At 44.7% G+C, this 19,247-nt stretch overlaps 1 protein-coding gene across 6 annotated transcripts in view; it reads left to right on the top strand.

Annotated features, from left to right (window-relative positions):
* The window catches only part of LOC139368410 (rho guanine nucleotide exchange factor 25-like), a 141,802-nt gene that overhangs the window by 75,924 nt on the left and 46,631 nt on the right, over positions 1–19,247 (top strand). For 3 of the 6 annotated variants that reach the window (XM_071107264.1, XM_071107268.1, XM_071107265.1), the window contains 2 exons: positions 17,870–18,249; positions 19,101–19,211. In XM_071107264.1, the coding sequence (XP_070963365.1) occupies positions 17,870–18,249; positions 19,101–19,211 (491 nt within the window). The remainder of the gene's footprint in view (positions 1–17,869; positions 18,250–19,100; positions 19,212–19,247) is intronic. The other 3 variants (XM_071107266.1, XM_071107269.1, XM_071107267.1) reach the window with 1 other exon arrangement.

Raw genomic sequence — 19,247 nt, 5'->3', positions numbered from 1 at the left:
TTAAGAGGAAAGCTGTGAAATGGAGTTTAAAATAATGACAAGGTGGGTTCCAGAAATGTAATGTTTGGGAAGGATTTGTTGAAGTGGTTAAAGAGGATGATAGCAGTGTTATGTGTGGTGATTGTGAGGCGATAAACAAATTTGACAGTCACAAGACAGGGACTTCAAATAGGTGGGGCAGAGTGGAGAAAGGAGGAGGAGGAGGTAGGAGGAGTGAGAAGGGTAGGAGGGAGTAGTGGGAGAGGGAGAACAGCCAACTGCCAGCCCTCATTGAGAAAAGGAGCACAAAAATAATCAACGCCAAGGGAACTGTACTGAACAGATGGGTTAAATGGACACTGAAATCTGGACACTGACTGTTGGTCTATAACCTCTCACGTAGCCTTAATATTAACTCCTGCAGAATTAAGCATTTCTTACAGTAAAATGGTACACCAAACGCAGGCTAAATTTTGACACGGGAACAGGAGTGGAGAAATTGTGATTTATTTATTTCAGCATCTTGAGAGAATGTGAATGCACAGTTAGGGACCGTCTGTAGAGGTGCTGTCTTTATCAGCACCACAAAAGCTGATAGTATTTCAACCTCATAAAATATGCATCCAAGTCGAACTGAAATCTTATCAGAAACATGTTGGGTTGTTTTCACAGATTTCTATTTCCTTACGATCGATCAAACTGATGTCATTTGGAAATTTTGCACAGAAAATCGTTCTAGTATTTTTTTTATTTTATTGCATCTTCTCCCCGTTCCCTAAATGTCTTTGCTCTGCCGAAGAAGCAGAGATGACAGAGAAAACTTTACCGATGTCAACTAAATTGAAACGTTCATTCAATCGAGACATTCTGGTGAGCAAGGGCTTATTTAGTTTTCTTGGACAACATAATAACAGAAGATAAGCTTCATGTATCTAATTATATAGTTGACTAAGAAATAGACTACCAAAATGCCGGAAATGATAAGCAGAAACATCCAGTGCATTCGGAAAGTATTCAGACAACCATCTCTGCAGCACTCAACCAATCAGGCCTTTGTGGTAGAGTGGCCAGAAGGAAGCCACTCCTCAGTAAAAGGCACATGACAGCCTGCTTGGAGTTTGCCAAAAAGCACCAAAAGGACTCTCAGATCATGAGATACAAGATTGTCTGGTCTGATGAAACCAAGATTGAACTCTTTGGCCTGAATACCAAGTGTCACGTCTGGAGGAAACCAGGCACCGCTCATCACCTGGTCCATACCATCCCTACGGTGAAGCATGGTGGTGGTAGCATCATGCTGTGGGGGTGTTTTTCAGCGGCAGGGACTGGGAGACTAGTCAGGATCGAGGGAAAGATGAACAGAGCACAGTACAGAGAGATCCTTGATGAAAACCTGTTCCAGAGCGCTCAGGACCTCAGACTGGGGCGAAGGTTCCGTTTCCAACAGGACAACGACCTTAAGCACACAGCCAAGACAATGCAGGAGTTGCTTTGGGACAAGTCTCAAGCCAGAGCCTGGACTTGCACCCGATCGAACATCTCTGGACCTGAAAATAGCCGTGCAGCAACGCTCCCCTTCCAACCTGACAGAGCTTGAGAGGATCCGCAGAGAAGAATGGGAGATACTCCCCAAAGACTGGTGTACCAAGCTTGTAGCGTCATGCCCAAGACGACTCAAGGCTGTAATCGCTGCCAAAGGTGCTTCAACAAAGTACTGAGTAAAGGGTCTGAGTACTTATGTAAATGTGATATTTCAGTTACTTTATTTGTATAAATTTGACAACATTTCTAAAAACCTGTTTTTGCAAAGTCTTTTCAACTTTTAATTCAAAAACAAACCTGAACTTTTTTTCAACATTGTGTGTAGATTGATGAGAGGAAATAAAATATTTAATAGATTGACAAGGGCGGCATTTTCTGCCCAAAAACAAAGTCCATTTCTCTCATCCAGTGGCATATGGGCTTTTTAGGTGAGCGCCGAAGCCGCCTCGTGATAAGCAGTGTCCCCTTTGTCAAATGCAAGGGCGCAAAATATTTTGCTTGTCCATTCCCAGCGCGCCTCTCCAGGGTGCTGTTGGAGAGACGCATCGCTGCGGCGCAGCACCAACGTTCCGTCAGAAAAAGGATCAAACATAAATCATGTAGCAGATGCAGGATATGGTAGAAAGAGTATGTGGCCTTTTCTGTAGCCTACAATGTAACGAGACAGACACTTTCAACACCATGCAGGTTTCTCCAATCAATTAGCCTAACCTAAATGGCTGTCATGCTTTAACAAACAAACATCTCCTAAAAACAGGACAGGTCAAAGTGAAATGGACAATATGGAATGGCCAATCACAACTGTTGCCCAGGAGTTTCACCCCGTTATCTTGATCAGTGGTTTCAAGTTTTTCTCACTACATTATTGACAAGCTGATCATAGAGAAAAATCAAATACTTCTGCATTTCCCGCTGTGTAAACACATTGCAAATAGGCTCACGATAACTCCTGATAGAGTTGGGAAGCAGATACTCAGAGCTTAAATTGACAAATTGATTAGTCACAGGAATCAGGAGTAATAAAGGCAGCAGCCTGGTAGGCCTTCCACGTGGATGGGCATTCATAACATTGTGGCCGATGTTAACATTGTGGCCGATGTTAACATAACATTGTGGCCGACATGATAGGCTACACACCAGTAAGCATGAGCCGAGGTCTTCTGGTCTTTATTTTGTCCTGTCCGGCCATCTTTTTTCTTGGTGTTTTACAAACGGTAGGCTTACCACATAGATGGTTATACATAAACGTCAATTCCAGGCAACACTGTAGAAAGCACAGACATCTTTTGGTCTTTTTTGGGGGGGGGGGGGGCGCAGTCCAGACTGGCCTTGATTTCAAGGTCCACGGACAACGATGTTTTGGTCCCGTCCAAATCTTAACCAGTCATAGACGTCTGTATCTACAATTAACCTGATTTCTAAGTCTGGAAAACAAAGATGTCCATACATTTAGTCTTTTCAACTTTTCATTCAGAACCAAAAACAAACATGATTTCTAAGTCTGGAAAAAAAAAGTTTTTTTCAACATCCAGAAAATATGCCTTTTTAACGTGATTTTTCTTACTGGCTCAATTCTAATTTTGTGGGGCAGCGTTTTTTGCTCTTGCCTAGGGCGGCAGAAGGGCTACAACCGACTCCGGTCCCATGATATATGAGCTGAAATAAAATATTACAGAAATGTTCTATATGCACAAAAAGCTTATTTAAGTTTTTAGGGAGCGTGCAATTGGCATGCTGACTGCAGGAATGTCCACCAGAGCTGTTGCCAGAATATTTAATGTTCAATTCTCTACCATATGCTGCCTCCAACATCGTTTTAAAGAATTTGGCAGTACGCTCAAATGGCCTCACAACCGCAGACCATGTGGAACCACGCCAGCCCAGGACCTCCACATCCGGCTTCTTCACCTGCGGGATCGTCTGAGACTAGCCACCCAGACAGCTGATGAAACTGAAGAGTATTTCTGTCAGTAATAAAGCCCTTTTGTGAGTAAAAACTAATTCTGATTGGCTGGGCCTTGCTCCCCAGTGGGTAGGCCTATGCCTTCCCAGGCCCACATATGGCTGTGCCCTTACCCAGTCATGTGAAATACATAGATTAGGGCCTAATGAACTTATTTCAATTGGCAGATTTCCTTATATAAACTGTAACTCTGTAAAATCGTTGAAATTGTTGCGTGTTGCTTATGTGTGTTCAGTGTAGTTTAGTATAAATCAGCAAAAATAAATCCTGCACCACCTGTCAAAAAATAGTTCCACTGTCTCTGACTGAAGCCTACAGTGCATGCTGCGCATATAGTCAGGTGGATGGTTTATTAGCAATTGCGGTGAACAAACAGCTGACCCGCGCACTACTAGCAGCATGCTGTGAGAATGTGTGTGAGTGTCTGTGAAGCCTAAAGAGCCTGAGGTCCCGTGAGGCTGCAGAGAGCCCTGAAAGTCAGTGCTGTGAACAAGTGGGCACCATTAGAGCCAAGGCTTTTAGCCTGATCTGTTTTGTTGGCTCAGCACCACTCACCTACTAACTAATCAATAAAGGGGAATAGGACCAAACTTCTCTTCAGGACAGGACTCATACTTACTGTACAGCTAACATTCACATTCACTTTCTGCCTCTATGCACACACACACCCACACGGACACACACACACACACCCACACGGACACACACACACACACACCCACACGGACACACACACACACACACACACACACACACACACACACACACACACACACACACACACACACACACACACACACACACACACACTTTCTCTCTCTCTCTCTTTCATTCTTTGTCAATCACACACTCACATTTGCACCTCCTGGCCATACAGAAGCAGTATGGTATGAAAGCCTGCATTTCAGAAGTTTCCAAAGAGTTTTGTCCTTACTTGCAGTCCAAGGAAAACCATTTGCTGTATGCCAGTCCCAGTGCCCAGTATAATGGTGTCAGAGCAGCTGTTTCAGAATGGGCTTCAGTTGCATAATAACTGGTTTGGAAAACGTCCCATTGATTCGGATTATCATCGTTTGCACCTTACCATAACCCTTGAAGAGTAGCTCATTCTCATTCAAAACAGCACAGTTGGCTACAATGCATGGAGGATCAGAAGGTAAATGTTGTCCATTAGGGCTGTCTTTCTGTCAGAAGTATAACCCACATGTGATGTCCATTTAGCATTGGGCTAGACTATCATTCCAGCAGACACACAGACCCATTAGAAAGGAGGAGCACAGAGACAGACAGACAGTTTGTCTCATCAGAAAGCAGACAGGTTGTCTCATCAGAAAGCAGACCGTTTGTCTCATCAGAAAGCAGACAGTTTGTCTCATCAGAAAGCAGACAGTTTGTCTTATCAGAAGCAGACAGTTTGTCTCATCAGAAAGCAGACAGTTTGTCTCATCAGAAGCAGACAGTTTGTCTCATCAGAAAGCAGACAGTTTGTCTCATCAGAAAGCAGACAATTTGTCTCATCAGAAAGCAGACAGTTTGTCTCATCAGAAAGCAGACAGTTTGTCTCATCAGCTAGACTCAGACAGTAGGAACAATGTGTGGGCGTCTGGTTGTAAGCTCAGCAACATTAACTGATCACCCCAGTCTGTCTGATCTGTGTGTGTGTGTGTGTGTGTGTGTGTGTGTGTGTGTGTGTGTGTGTGTGTGTGTGTGTGTGTGTGTGTGTGTGTGTGTGTGTGTGTGTGTGTGTTTGTGTGTGTGTGTGTGTCTGATGTCAGCTTTCATGTGTAAACAATGGTGAACCTGCATTAACTAAACGACCCGGCTTTCAGTGTAATCTGTTCCTAGAAAACACCATTAGAGATGATGAAGAGAGGGCCTGCAGGATGTGTGTGTGTGTGTGTGTGTGTGTGTGTGTGTGTGTGTGTGTGTGTGTGTGTGTGTGTGTGTGTGTGTGTGTGTGTGTGTGTGTGTGTGTGTGTGTGTGTGTGTGTGTGTGTGTGTGTGTGTGTGTGTGTGTGTGTGTGTGTGTGTGTGTGTGTGTGTGTGTGTGCGTGCGTGTGTGCGTGCGTGCGCGCGTGTGCTTTTTCACGTACGTCTTCCCATCGATATTGTTGTTCACACACACACACGGAGAGAGGAGAGAACCAATTATGGAATGGCTCTATAGCTATATCTCCCACATACGAGACTGAGAGGCACAATGCAGAAACCAATAGAGAGTGGGACCTCCATCTATGACGCCGGTGAGGGTCAATGGGAAGGCTGACCTGTGTGTGTTTGTGTACGGGTGTGAGATTCCTGGTGGCATCAGTTCCATGTTGGAAATGCTCCAGCCATTTGTTTTAGTATTTATTCATTGGCTACTCTTCCTGGGGTCCAAACAAAGCAAAGCACCAACATGACGTATAAAACAACAGATATAACAGTGAACTATGTTTGTACTGAATGAGCTAAAGATAAAACTGTACATCCTATAACATCCCTACACCACCACATGTCCACAACACAAAATGTTCAGTACCAGCAGACAACAATCACAATGTGTGCGTACGCATGTCTGTACCTTTGTGCGTGTCTCTTCACAATCCCTTTTGTTCCATAAGGTGTATTTAAAAAAAATTTAATCCTATACTACTGCTTGCATCAGTTACCTGATGTGGAATAGAGTTCCATGTAGCCATGGCTCTATGTAGTACTGTGCGCCTTCCATAGTCTGTTCTGGACTTGGGGACTGTGAGGAGACCTCTAGTGGCATGTCGTGTGGGGTATGCGTGAGTGTCCGACCTGTGTGCCAGTATTTTAAACAGACAGCTCGGTACATTCAGCTTGTCAACACCTCATACAAAAAACAGTAAATGAAGTTAATCTCTCTTCCACTTTGAGCCATGAGAGATTGACATGCATGTCATTAATGTTAGCTCTCCGTGTTCTTTTAAGGGCCAGCCGTGCTGCCCTGTTCAGAGCCAACTGCAATTTTCCTAAGTCCCTCTTTGTGGCACCTGACCACACAACTGAACAGTAGTCCAGGTGCGACAAAACTAGGGCCTGTAGGACCTGCCTTGTTGATAGTGCTGTTAATAAGGTAGAGTAACGCTTTATTATGGACAGACTTCTCCCCATCTTAGCTTCTGTTGTATCAATATGTTTTGACCATGACAGTTTACAATCCAGGGTTACTCCAAGCAGTTTAGTCACCTCAACTTGCTCAATTTCCACATGATTCATTACGAGACGTAGTGAATTATTTGTCCCAATACAATGCTTTTAGTTTTGGAAATATTTAGGACTAGTTTATTCCTTGCTATTCATTCCCAAAACTAACTGCAGCTCTTTGTTAAATGTTGCAGTCATTTCAGTCACTGTAGTAGCTGACATGTATAGTGTTGAGTCATCCACATACTGTACATAGACACACTGGCCTTACACAATGCCAGTGGCATGTTGTTAGTAAAGATTGAAAAAAGCAAGGGGCCTAAACAGCTACCCTGGGGAATTTCTGATTCTACCTGGATTACTGTATGTTGGAGAGGCTTCCATTAAAGAACACCCTCTGTGTTCTGTTAGACAGGTAACTCTTTATCCACATTATAGCAGTGGGTGTAAAGCCCTAGCACATACGTTTTTCCAGCAGCAGACTATGATCGATAATGTCAAAAGCTGCACTGAAGTCTAACAAGCCCCCACAATAATTGTATCATTAATTTCTCTCAGCCAATCATCAGTCATTTGTGTAAGTGCTGTGCTTGTTGAGGGTCTGTTGTCAGTTTGTTTACTGTGAAATAGCTTTGTATCTGGTCAAACACCATTTTTCCCAGAAGTTTACTAAGGGTTGATAACAGGCTGATTGGTTGGCTTTTTGAGCCAGTAAAGGGTGTTTTACTATTATTGGGTAGTGGAATGACTTCAACTTCACTCCAGGCCTGAGGGCACACACTTTCTACTAGGCTTAAATTGAAGATGTGGCAAATAGGAGTGGCAACGTCGTCCGCTATTGTCCTCAGTAATTTTCCATCCAGACTGTCAGACCCCGGTGGCTTGTCATTGTTGATGGACAACAATAACTTCTTCCACACTGTCTTTACGGAATTCAAAACTTCAATGCTTGTCTTTCATAATTTGGTCCGATATACTTGGATGAGTAGTGTCAGCGTTTGTTCCTGGTATGTCATCCCTAAGTTTGCTTATCTTGCCAATGAAAAAGTCATTATAGTAGTTGGCATATGAGCCATCTGATTCAATGAATGATGGAGCCGAGTTGGCTTTTCCCCCCAAAATGTAGTGAAAGGTGCTCCAAAGCTTTTTACTCTCATTCTTTATATCATTTATCTTTGTTTCATAGTATAGTTTATTTTTATTTAGTTTAGTCACATTACTTTTTTATTTGCAGTACGTTTGCCAATCAGTTGTGCTGCCAGACTTATTTGCCATTCCTTTTGCCTCATCCCTCTCAACCGTACAATTTTTCAATTCCTCATCATTCCACTGAGATTTACTCATTTTTACAGTTATTTTCTTAATGGGTGCCTGCTTATTAGTAACTGGAATAAGCAATTGCATAAATGTGTCAAGTGCAGCGTCTGGTTGCTCCTTATTACACACCATAAGCCAGCAAATAATCTTTACATCATCAACATATGAATCACTACAAAACTTATTGTATGACCTCTTAAACACTATATTAGGCCCAGCATTTGGAAATTAGTTTTTTCTAGATATGGTTATTATATTGTGATTACTACATGCTATGGATTTGGATACTGCTTTAAAGCACATTTCTGCAGCATTAGTAAAGACGTGATCAATACTGTACGTGTTGATAATTTAATTCCTGTACTGTTTGTAAATAAATCAAATCAAATCAAATTTAATTATATAGCCCTTCGTACATCCGCTGATATCTCAAAGTGCTGTACAGAAACCCAGCCTAAAACCCCAAACAGCAAGCAATGCAGGTGTTGAAGCAAATACCTGGATAGGTTGACTGACAACCTGAAACAGGTTCCAGGCACTGGTTACAGTTTGAAATTGTTTCTTGAGTGGGCAGTTTGATGACGTCTCTTCCTACTGAATGCCCCGCGGCTACGTTTCTTCTTATCACTTTACACATTTATGTTGGGATTCCACCTGTCTAGACGTCATTTGTCTGATGATGCACGAGTGGAGGAGAGTCCAAATTTGGTTTCCACATTTCCTTTCCGCCCAAGGAGGTGAGCTAAACCAATTGAGAACCCTTGCCTGTGTGTATGTGTGTGTGTGTGTGTGTGTTTGTGTGTGTGTGTGTGTGTGTGTACGTGTGTGTGTGTGTGTGTGTGTACGTGTGTGTGTGTGTGTGTGTGTGTGTGTGTGTGTGTGTGTGTGTGTGTGTGTGTGTGTGTGTGTGTGTGTGTGTGTGTGTGTGTGTGTGTTTATGTGTGTGTGTGTGTGTGTGTGTGTGTTTATATGTGTGTAAAAGAGTGTGTGTGTGTGTGTGTGTGTGTGTGTGTGTGTGTGTGTGTGTGTGTGTGTGTGTGTGTGTGTGTGTGCGTGTGTGTGTGTGCGTGTGTGTGTCCCCGTGTCCGTGTGTGTGTTTGGTGTATCATCATGTATGCTCCACTCCCTCCGGACTAAAACCCGCCCTTCTTTGTACCCCCTCTGTTTCTCTCTTCCTCTCTTCCCTTCTTTCTGTCCTCCATTCACCTCCCCCACTCTTTCATGGGTGCGTGCGTGTGTGCGTGTGTGTGTAATGAAAAAGCTCACATACTTGCCATCTGTAAAGCATCTATTCTAGGGCCCCGATATGTTGAACAAAGACAGAGGACCAAATCTGTTCTCCTCAGTCAAACTGTGAGGAAGACAAGAAACAATGTTAGATCGAAGAGAAGTGACAGTCAGTAGATAGATGGCCACACTGCAGGGAAGCATTGAATGTGCTGAAGTCTCTCTTGTTTTTAATGGATCATGGTAACTATTAGCAAGGCAATAGCCCTGTCGGGAGGAGGAGGAGGAAGATAATTGTAAAATTGACATAATTTTTCTATGGTTATCTAACAGGAAAAATTTACATGGAGAATATGATTTATAAACAATGTTCTTCTTTTATTTTGATCTCAGAAGATACTTTTTACAACGGAGAAAAGAGAATTGAAGGGAACATGTCACATGGCTCATTGTACTGAAGCTGGCATACTGGGTTCTTTGTGTGTGGACCGAGATATTTAATTTAGCCTGAACGAAGAGTGAAGAATTATAATAATTTCACACACACTGAGAAGGACTGTGGATTTACAGAGGCAACTAGCTTTGATGTAGAAACACTTACAAATTGAGTCACACTGAAAAAGCTTTACAGAAGACTAATGTATGCAAACCAGACTACGATAGTGAGATAATCTCTCTCTCTCTCTGTCATGAAGAATCAGGCAAAAGAGGTCAAACCACTTCCACCTTCACATAACAACCAGTTCACACATTTCCAGGGCCATTGTCATTCCCCGTCTGTAGTCAACGTGACAGTAGAGGGTCAGTGGTTAGAGGTCAGGGGTCAGGGAGATGGATGGGAAGAGAGGGTCATTTAGGGCCTCACCATAGATGAAAGACCACAGCCACACATCAACACATCTTACCGGAAAGGAAGACTTGGGGATGACGGGACGGGGGAAGGAGATAAGAGATCAAAAATTGATGATGTAACCAAAAGATGGCAGCCACACATCTCACAGGAAAGACTATCCCAGGCTGAGGCCTGAGGAATGGAGAAGGATAGGAAAAGGGGAAGGGGATAAGACAAAAAGCAAAGCTATAACCAGACAAAGATCTTCCGGTCCATAGGATTAAAGAGAACCCCCCCCCCCCCCCCTGCTTCCCATGTCCCACATCACTGAAGAACAGAAAATCCTGTCTAGGATGGACATGGGTGTTTTTTTTTTAAATGTATTGAGGGGGGGTTACTGTTGAAGGAGGGGGAGAGAGGGGACGGTTACTGTTGAAGGAGGGGGAGAGAGGGGACGGTTACTGTTGAGGGAGGGGGAGAGAGGGGAAGGTTACTGTTGAGGGAGGGGGAGAGAGGGGACGGTTACTGTTGAGGGAGGGGGAGAGAGGGGACGGTTACTGTTGAGGGAGGGGGAGAGAGGGGATGGTTACTGTTGAGGGAGGGGGAGAGAGGGGATGGTTACTGTTGAGGGAGGGGGAGAGAGGGGAAGGTTACTGTTGAGGGAGGGGGAGAGAGGGGAAGGTTACTGTTGAGGGAGGGGGAGAGAGGGGACGGTTACTGTTGAGGGAGGGGGAGAGAGGGGACTGTTACTGTTGAGGGAGGGGGAGAGAGGGGATGGTTACTGTTGAGGGAGGGGGAGAGAGGGGATGGTTACTGTTCAGGGAGGGGGAGAGAGGGGATGGTTACTGTTGAGGGAGGGGGAGAGAGGGGAAGGTTACTGTTGAGGGAGGGGGAGAGAGGGCATGGTTACTGTTGAGGGAGGGGGAGAGAGGGGAAGGTTACTATTGAGGGAGGGGGAGAGAGGGGAAGGTTACTGTTGAGGGAGGGGGAGAGAGGGGAAGGTTACTGTTGAGGGAGGGGGAGAGATAGGAAGGTTACTGTTGAGGGAGGGGAGAGAGGGGAAGGTTACTGTTGAGAGAGGGGATGCTGGTCACCCAGCTCTATGGTTATCCAGCTCTGTGGTTATCTAGCTCTATGGTCATCCAGCTCTATGGTCATCCAGCTCTATGGTCATCCAGCTCTATGGTCATCCAGCTCTATGGTTATCCAGCTCTATGGTTATCCAGCTCTATGGTTATCCAGCTCTATGGTCATCCAGCTCTATGGTCATCCAGCTCTATGGTCATCCAGCTCTATGGTTATCCAGCTCTGGGGTTATCCAGTTCTATGGTTATCCAGCTCTATGGTTATCCAGCTCTGGGGTTATCCAGTTCTATGGTTATCCAGCTCTGTGGTTATCCAGCTCTATGGTTATCCAGCTCTATGGTTATCCAGCTCTATGGTTATCCAGCTCTGGGGTTATCCAGTTCTATGGTTATCCAGCTCTGGGGTTATCCAGCTCTATGGTTATCTAGCTCTATGGTTATCCAGTTCTATGGTTATCCAGCTCTGGGGTTATCCAGCTCTATGGTTATCTAGCTCTATGGTTACCCAGCTCTATGGTTATCCAGCTCTATGGTTATCCAGCTCTATGGTCATCCAGCTCTATGGTTATCCAGCTCTGGGGTCATCCAGCTCTATGGTCATCCAGCTCTATGGTTATCCAGCTCTATGGTTATCCAGCTCTATGGTTATCCAGCTCTATGGTCATCCAGCTCTATGGTCATCCAGCTCTATGGTTATCCAGCTCTATGGTTATCCAGCTCTATGGTCATCCAGCTCTATGGTCATCCAGCTCTATGGTCATCCAGCTCTATGGTTATCCAGCTCTGGGGTTATCCAGTTCTATGGTTATCCAGCTCTATGGTTATCCAGCTCTATGGTTATCCAGCTCTGGGGTTAACCAGTTCTATGGTTATCCAGCTCTGTGGTTATCCAGCTCTATGGTTATCCAGCTCTATGGTTATCCAGCTCTGGGGTTATCCAGTTCTATGGTTATCCAGCTCTGGGGTTATCCAGCTCTATGGTTATCTAGCTCTATGGTTATCCAGGTCTATGGTTATCCAGCTCTATGGTTATCCAGCTCTGGGGTTATCCAGTTCTATGGTTATCCAGCTCTGGGGTTATCCAGCTCTATGGTTATCTAGCTCTATGGTTATCCAGTTCTATGGTTATCCAGCTCTGGGGTTATCCAGCTCTATGGTTATCTAGCTCTATGGTTATCCAGCTCTATGGTTATCCAGCTCTGGGGTTATCCAGTTCTATGGTTATCCAGCTCTGGGGTTATCCAGCTCTATGGTTATCTAGCTCTATGGTTATCCAGTTCTATGGTTATCCAGCTCTGGGGTTATCCAGCTCTATGGTTATCTAGCTCTATGGTTACCCAGCTCTATGGTTATCCAGTTCTATGGTTATCCAGCTCTGGGGTTATCCAGCTCTATGGTTATCTAGCTCTATGGTTACCCAGCTCTATGGTTATCCAGCTCTATGGTTATCCAGCTGTATGGTCATCCAGCTCTATGGTTATCCAGCTCTGGGGTTATCCAGTTCTATGGCTATCTAGCTCTATGGTTATCTAGCTCTATGGTTATCCAGCTCTGGGGTTATCCAGCTCTGGGGTTATCTATCTCTATGGTTATCTAGCTCTATGGTTATCCAGCTCTATGGTCATCCAGCTCTGTGGTTATCTAGCTCTATGGTTATCCAGCTCTATGGTTATCCAGCTCTATGGTTATCCAGCTCTATGGTTATCCAGCTCTATGGTAATCTAGCTCTATGGTTATCCAGATCTATGGTTATCTAGCTCTATGGTTATCCAGCTCTATGGTTATCTAGCTCTATGGTTATCCAGCTCTATGGTTATCTAGCTCTATGGTCATCCAGCTCTTGGTTATCTAGCTCTATGTTTATCCAGCTCTATGGTTATCTAGCTCTATGGTTATCCAGCTCTATGGTTATCTAGCTCTATGGTTATCCAGCTCTATGGTTATCTAGCCCTATGGTTATCTAGCCCTATGGTTATCTAGCTCTATGTTTATCCAGCTCTATGGTTATCCAGCTCTATGGTTATCCAGCTCTATGGTTATCCAGCTCTATCGTTATCCAGCTCTATGGTTATCCAGCTCCATGGTTATCTAGCTCTGTGGTTATCCAGCTCTATGGTTATCCAGCTCTATGGTTATCCAGCTCTATGGTTATCTAGCTCTATGGTTATCCAGCTCTATGGTTATCCAGCTCTATGGTTATCCAGCTCTATGGTAATCTAGCTCTATGGTTATCCAGATCTATGGTTATCTAGCTCTATGGTTATCCAGCTCTATGGTTATCTAGCTCTATGGTTATCCAGCTCTATGGTTATCTAGCTCTATGATCATCTAGCTCTATGGTTATCCAGCTCTATGGTTATCCAGCTCTATGGTAATCTAGCTCTATGGTTATCCATATCTATGGTTATCTAGCTCTATGGTTATCCAGCTCTATGGTTATCCAGCTCTATGGTTATCCAGCTCTGGGGTTATCCAGCTCTATGGTTATCCAGCTCTATGGTTATCTAGCTCTATGGTTTTCTAGCTCTATGGTTATCTAGCTCTATGGTTATCCAGCCCTATGGTTATCTAGCTCTATGGTTATCTAGCTCTATGGTTATCTAGCTCTATGGTTATCCAGCTCTATGGTTATCTAGCTCTATGGTTATCTAGCTCTATGGTTATCTAGCTCAATGTTTATCTAGCTCTATGGTTATCTAGCTCTATGGTTATCTAGCTCTATGGTTATCTAGCTCTGTGGTTATCTAGCTCTATGGTTATCTAGCTCTATGGTTATCTAGCTCTATGGTTATCCAGCTCTATGGTTATCCAGCTCTATGGTTATCTAGCTCTATGGTTATCTAGCTCTATGGTTATCTAGCTCTATGGATATCTAGCTCTATGGTTATCTAGCTCTATGGTTATCCAGCTCTATGGTTATCTAGCTCTATGGTTATCCAGCTCCATGGTTATCTAGCTCCGTGGTTATCCAGCTCTATGGTTATCCAGCTCTATGGTTATCCAGCTCTATGGTTATCTAGCTCTATGGTTATCCAGCTCTATGGTTATCCAGCTCTATGGTTATCCAGTTCTATGGTTATCCAGCTCTGTGGTTATCCAGCTCTATGGTTATCCAGCTCTATGGTTATCCAGCTCTATGGTTATCCAGCTCTGGGGTTATCCAGTTCTATGGTTATCCAGCTCTGGGGTTATCCAGCTCTATGGTTATCTAGCTCTATGGTTATCCAGTTCTATGGTTATCCAGCTCTGGGGTTATCCAGCTCTATGGTTATCTAGCTCTATGGTTACCCAGCTCTATGGTTATCCAGTTCTATGGTTATCCAGCTCTGGGGTTATCCAGCTCTATGTTTATCTAGCTCTATGGTTACCCAGCTCTATGGTTATCCAGCTCTATGGTTATCCAGCTCTATGGTTATCCAGCTCTATGGTTATCCAGCTCTGGGGTTATCCAGTTCTATGGTTATCTAGCTCTATGGTTATCTAGCTCTATGGTCATCCAGCTCTATGGTTATCCAGCTCTGGGGTTATCCAGTTCTATGGTTATCTAGCTCTATGGTTATCTAGCTCTATGGTTATCCAGCTCTGGGGTTATCCAGCTCTGGGGTAATCTATCTCTATGGTTATCTAGCTCTATGGTTATCCTGCTCTATGGTCATCCAGCTCTGTGGTTATCTAGCTCTATGCTTATCCAGCTCTATGGTTATCCAGCTCTATGGTTATCCAGCTCTATGGTTATCCAGCTCTATGGTAATCTAGCTCTATGGTTATCCAGATCTATGGTTATCTAGGTCTATGGTTATCCAGCTCTATGGTTATCTAGCTCTATGGTTATCTAGCTCTATGGTTATCTAGCTCTATGGTCATCCAGCTCTATGGTTATCCAGATCTATGGTTATCCAGCTCTATGGTTATCTAGCTCTATGGTTATCCAGCTCTATGGTTATCCAGCTCTATGGTAATCTAGCTCTATGGTTATCCATATCTATGGTTATCTAGCTCTATGGTTATCCAGCTCTATGGTTATCTAGCTCTATGGTTATCCAGCTCTATGGTTATCTAGCTCTATGGTCATCCAGCTCCTTGGTTTTCCAGATCTATGGTTATCTAGCTCTATGGTTATCTAGCTCTGTGGTTATCTAGCTCTATGGTTATCTAGCTCTATGGTTATCTAGCTCTATGGTTACCCAGCTCTATGGTTATCCAGCTCTATGGTTATCTAGCTCTATGGTTATCTAGCTCTATGGTTATCTAGCTCTATGGTTACCCAGCTCTATGGTTATCCAGCTCTATGGTTATCTAGCTCTATGGTTATCTAGCTCTATGGTTATCTAGCTCTATGGTTATCCAGCTCTATGGTTATCCAGCTCTATGGTTATCTAGCTCTATGGTTATCCATCTCCATGGTTATCTAGCTCTGTGGTTATCCAGCTCTATGATTATCCAGCTCTATGGTTATCCAGCTCTATGGTTATCTAGCTCTATGGTTATCTAGCTCTATGGTTATCCAGCTCTATGGTTATCTAGCTCTATGGTTATCCAGCTCTATGGTTATCCAGCTCTATGGTTATCTAGCTCTATGGTTATCTAGCTCTATGGTTATCTAGCTCTATGGTTATCCAGCTCTATGGTTATCTAGCTCTATGGTTATCTAGCTCTATGGTTATCTAGCTCTATGGTTATCTAGCTCTATGGTTATCCAGCTCTATGGTTATCTAGCTCTATGGTTATCTAGCTCTATGTTTATCTAGCTCTATGGTTATCCAGCTCTATGGTTATCTAGCTCTATGGTTATCTAGCTCTATGGTTATCTAGCTCTATGGTTATCCAGCTCTATGGTTATCTAGCTCTATGATTATCTAGCTCTATGTTTATCTAGCTCTATGGTTATCCAGCTCTATGGTTATCTAGCTCTATGGTTATCTAGCTCTATGGTTATCTAGCTCTATGGTTATCTAGCTCTATGGTTATCTAGCTCTATGGTTATCCAGCTCTATGGTTATCTAGCTCTATGGTTATCCAGTACTTAGCTAGCTGGATTTATCCCTCCAAACTTTGACTCCTGTCTCTGTCTTCTATTGATTTTGTTGTGGTTAGCGGTGGTTCAACATCTGTCCCTGCATATGTGTGTCTGCTGCTGCCCTTTGCCTTAGTTAAACTCCCATCCATCAATATGGAGACCTGAGAAATCCCAGTGGTTGACTTAGAGAGCATATCATTCATTCACGGGCCCTGACTTCTCTTGACCGGTTATGTAACCTTTGCCCCCCTCCATCTCTGTCTTTCTCTCTCCCTCCAACTGCTCTGATGCCACTTCTCTCCAGCTGATCCTGTGCTGCTTCCAACCGTGTCAAAATCAAATCAAATTAGATTTTTCACATGGCCCGATATACAACATGTGTAGACTTACAGTGAAATGCTTACTTACAAGCCCCTAACCAACAATGCAGTTAAGTTTAAAAAAAAAGATAGATAAATAAAAAATAAAAATACATTTAAGAGCAGCAGTAGAGAGGCTATATACAGGGGGTACCGGTACAGAGTCAATGTGGAGGCTATATACAGGGGGTACCGGTACAGAGTCAATGTGGAGGCTATATACAGGGGGTACCGGTACAGAGTCAATGTGGAGGCTATATACAGGGGGTACCGGTACAGAGTCAATGTGGAGGCTATATACAGGGGGTACCGGTACAGAGTCAATGTGGAGGCTATATACAGGGGGTACCGGTACAGAGTCAATGTGGAGGCTATATACAGGGGGTACCGGTACAGAGTCAATGTGGAGGCTATATACAGGGGGTACCGGTACAGAGTCAATGTGGAGGCTATATACAGGGGGTACCGGTACAGAGTCAATGTGGAGGCTATATACAGGGGGTACCGGTACAGAGTCAATGTGGAGGCTATATACAGGGGGTACCGGTACAGAGTCAATGTGGAGGCTATATACAGGGGGTACCGGTACAGAGTCAATGTGGAGGCTATATACAGGGGGTACCGGTACAGAGTCAATGTGGAGGCTATATACAGGGGGTACCGGTACAGAGTCAATGTGGAGGCTATATACAGGGGGTACCGGTACAGAGTCAATGTGGAGGCTATATACAGGGGGTACCGGTACAGAGTCAATGTGGAGGCTATATACAGGGGGTACCGGTACAGAGTCAATGTGGAGGCTATATACAGGGGGTACCGGTACAGAGTCAATGTGGAGGCTATATACAGGGGGTACCGGTACAGAGTCAATGTGGAGGCTATATACAGGGGGTACCGGTACAGAGTCAATGTGGAGGCTATATACAGGGGGTACCGGTACAGAGTCAATGTGGAGGCTATATACAGGGGGTACCGGTACAGAGTCAATGTGGAGGCTATATACAGGGGGTACCGGTACAGAGTCAATGTGCGGGGGTGTAGGTTAGTCAAGGTAATTGAGGTAATATGTACATGTAAGTAGAGTTAAAGTGACGATGCATAGATAATAAACAGAGAGTAGCAGCAGTGTAAAAGAGGGGGGGACAATGCAAATAGTCTGGGTAGCCATTTGATTAGCTGTTCAGGAGTCTTATGGCTTGGGGGTAGAAGCTGTTCAGAAGCCTCTTGGACCTAGACTTGTGTGTGGTTGTTTGAGTATGAGGATGGATATTGTGGTGGAAAATCATTCAGTTTCCGTTTTATTTTTTTTTACAATTAAGTATCTATTCAATTCTTCCTCCCACTGTCCTTCTTTAAATGTCTCTCTCTCTTTCCCTCCTTTCTGTCTCTCTCCAGACTCATACTCAGCGGCGGGCAGCGAGGGTAGCATCTCCACCTCCGTGGCGTCCCTGCCCCCGACCCTGACGGCGTCCATTAGCTCCGCCCCCAACTCCCCGGGCTCGCGGCGTTCCGTCAGCACCCTGAAGAGGTGGCTGACCAATCCCGTCCGCAAGCTGAGCGCCGGGGCCGTCAACATCTCCACCAGCGCCAAGGGGGAGCGGCAGGACAGGAAGTTGGATGGGGGAAGCAAGCCCCCTCCGCCTATTCCACCCCCACGCCACAGTCATGGCCTGGGCCTGGGCCTGGGCCTGGGCCTGGGAGGGCTGGGGCTGGCCAGCCCCCTGGGATCAGAGGACCACCTCACCACTGTACTACCCATCACACACACAGAGATGGTGAGTGGAGAGGCGTTGCTAAGCACCAGTGTTCAGGATACAGTGTAGACTAGGGTACATAGACCTGCATACATACCGGTGGAGGCTGCTGAGGGGAGGGCAGCTCATAATAATGTCTGGAGCGGAGGAAATGGAACGGCATCAAGCCGTGTGTTCGATGTATTTGACACCATTCCACCAACTCCGCTCCAGCCGTTACCGCGAGCCTGTCCTCCCCAATTGAGATGCCACCAACCTCCTGTGACACATACAGGTATGTACATATGTCATATATGGACAATGGCAAGTGACAGATTTGAAATGTGCCTCCTCAAGAGTAAACTCATCCGTATACTCTGTAAAATTGCCACAGTGTTCTACATACAGTAGCTACATATACATATATCATATCACAAGATAGCATAGGCTTATGAACAGGCTCAAGAGCAAATAGACAAATGATTGTTTAGTACAGCTGTCTGTCAAACACAGATCTACAACTCTTCCCGTGTAAATATATAGCGGTGCCAGCTTCCCCATAGATAAACAGTATGTTTTATCTGTACTTACCTTCCCTGACCACAGCCTATTGACAGTACAATGCCTCGCCTAGGAAGACTATGAATGACTGCTGCGTTGTAAACACACGGTGGACAGTGGGATAGCTATGGCAGGGGTGATGCTGCTCGTTACGCATCAACAGCACCCTGCCCTTTCACCTCTGGGGACGTTTCTGACCCAGTCACAGCGTAAACACTGACTCACGTCGATGTGTTGAGTGATTTCGCTGTGTTATGCTGAGTAACGATGTTCCTTCTGTCTAGCTGGGTGTGTATGTGTGTGCTCATGCGGTGTGTGTGTGTGTGTTGTAGGAGTGCAGGTATAATTTGGCCAGTCCTGAGGATCTCTCCCCGGCAACCCTAAACTCTCCCAGCTACCTGTCTGACTCGCTACAAGGCTGTACTTCACTGGCCTACACACATGTGAGTCAACACGCGTGCGCGCGCACACACACACAC

The sequence above is a fragment of the Oncorhynchus clarkii genome, chromosome 16 (assembly GCF_045791955.1).
Source record: "Oncorhynchus clarkii lewisi isolate Uvic-CL-2024 chromosome 16, UVic_Ocla_1.0, whole genome shotgun sequence".
NCBI classification, from domain to species: domain Eukaryota; kingdom Metazoa; phylum Chordata; class Actinopteri; order Salmoniformes; family Salmonidae; genus Oncorhynchus; species Oncorhynchus clarkii.
Note: the sequence above shows the minus strand (reverse complement) of the source record. Positions and strands in the feature narration are given on the sequence as shown.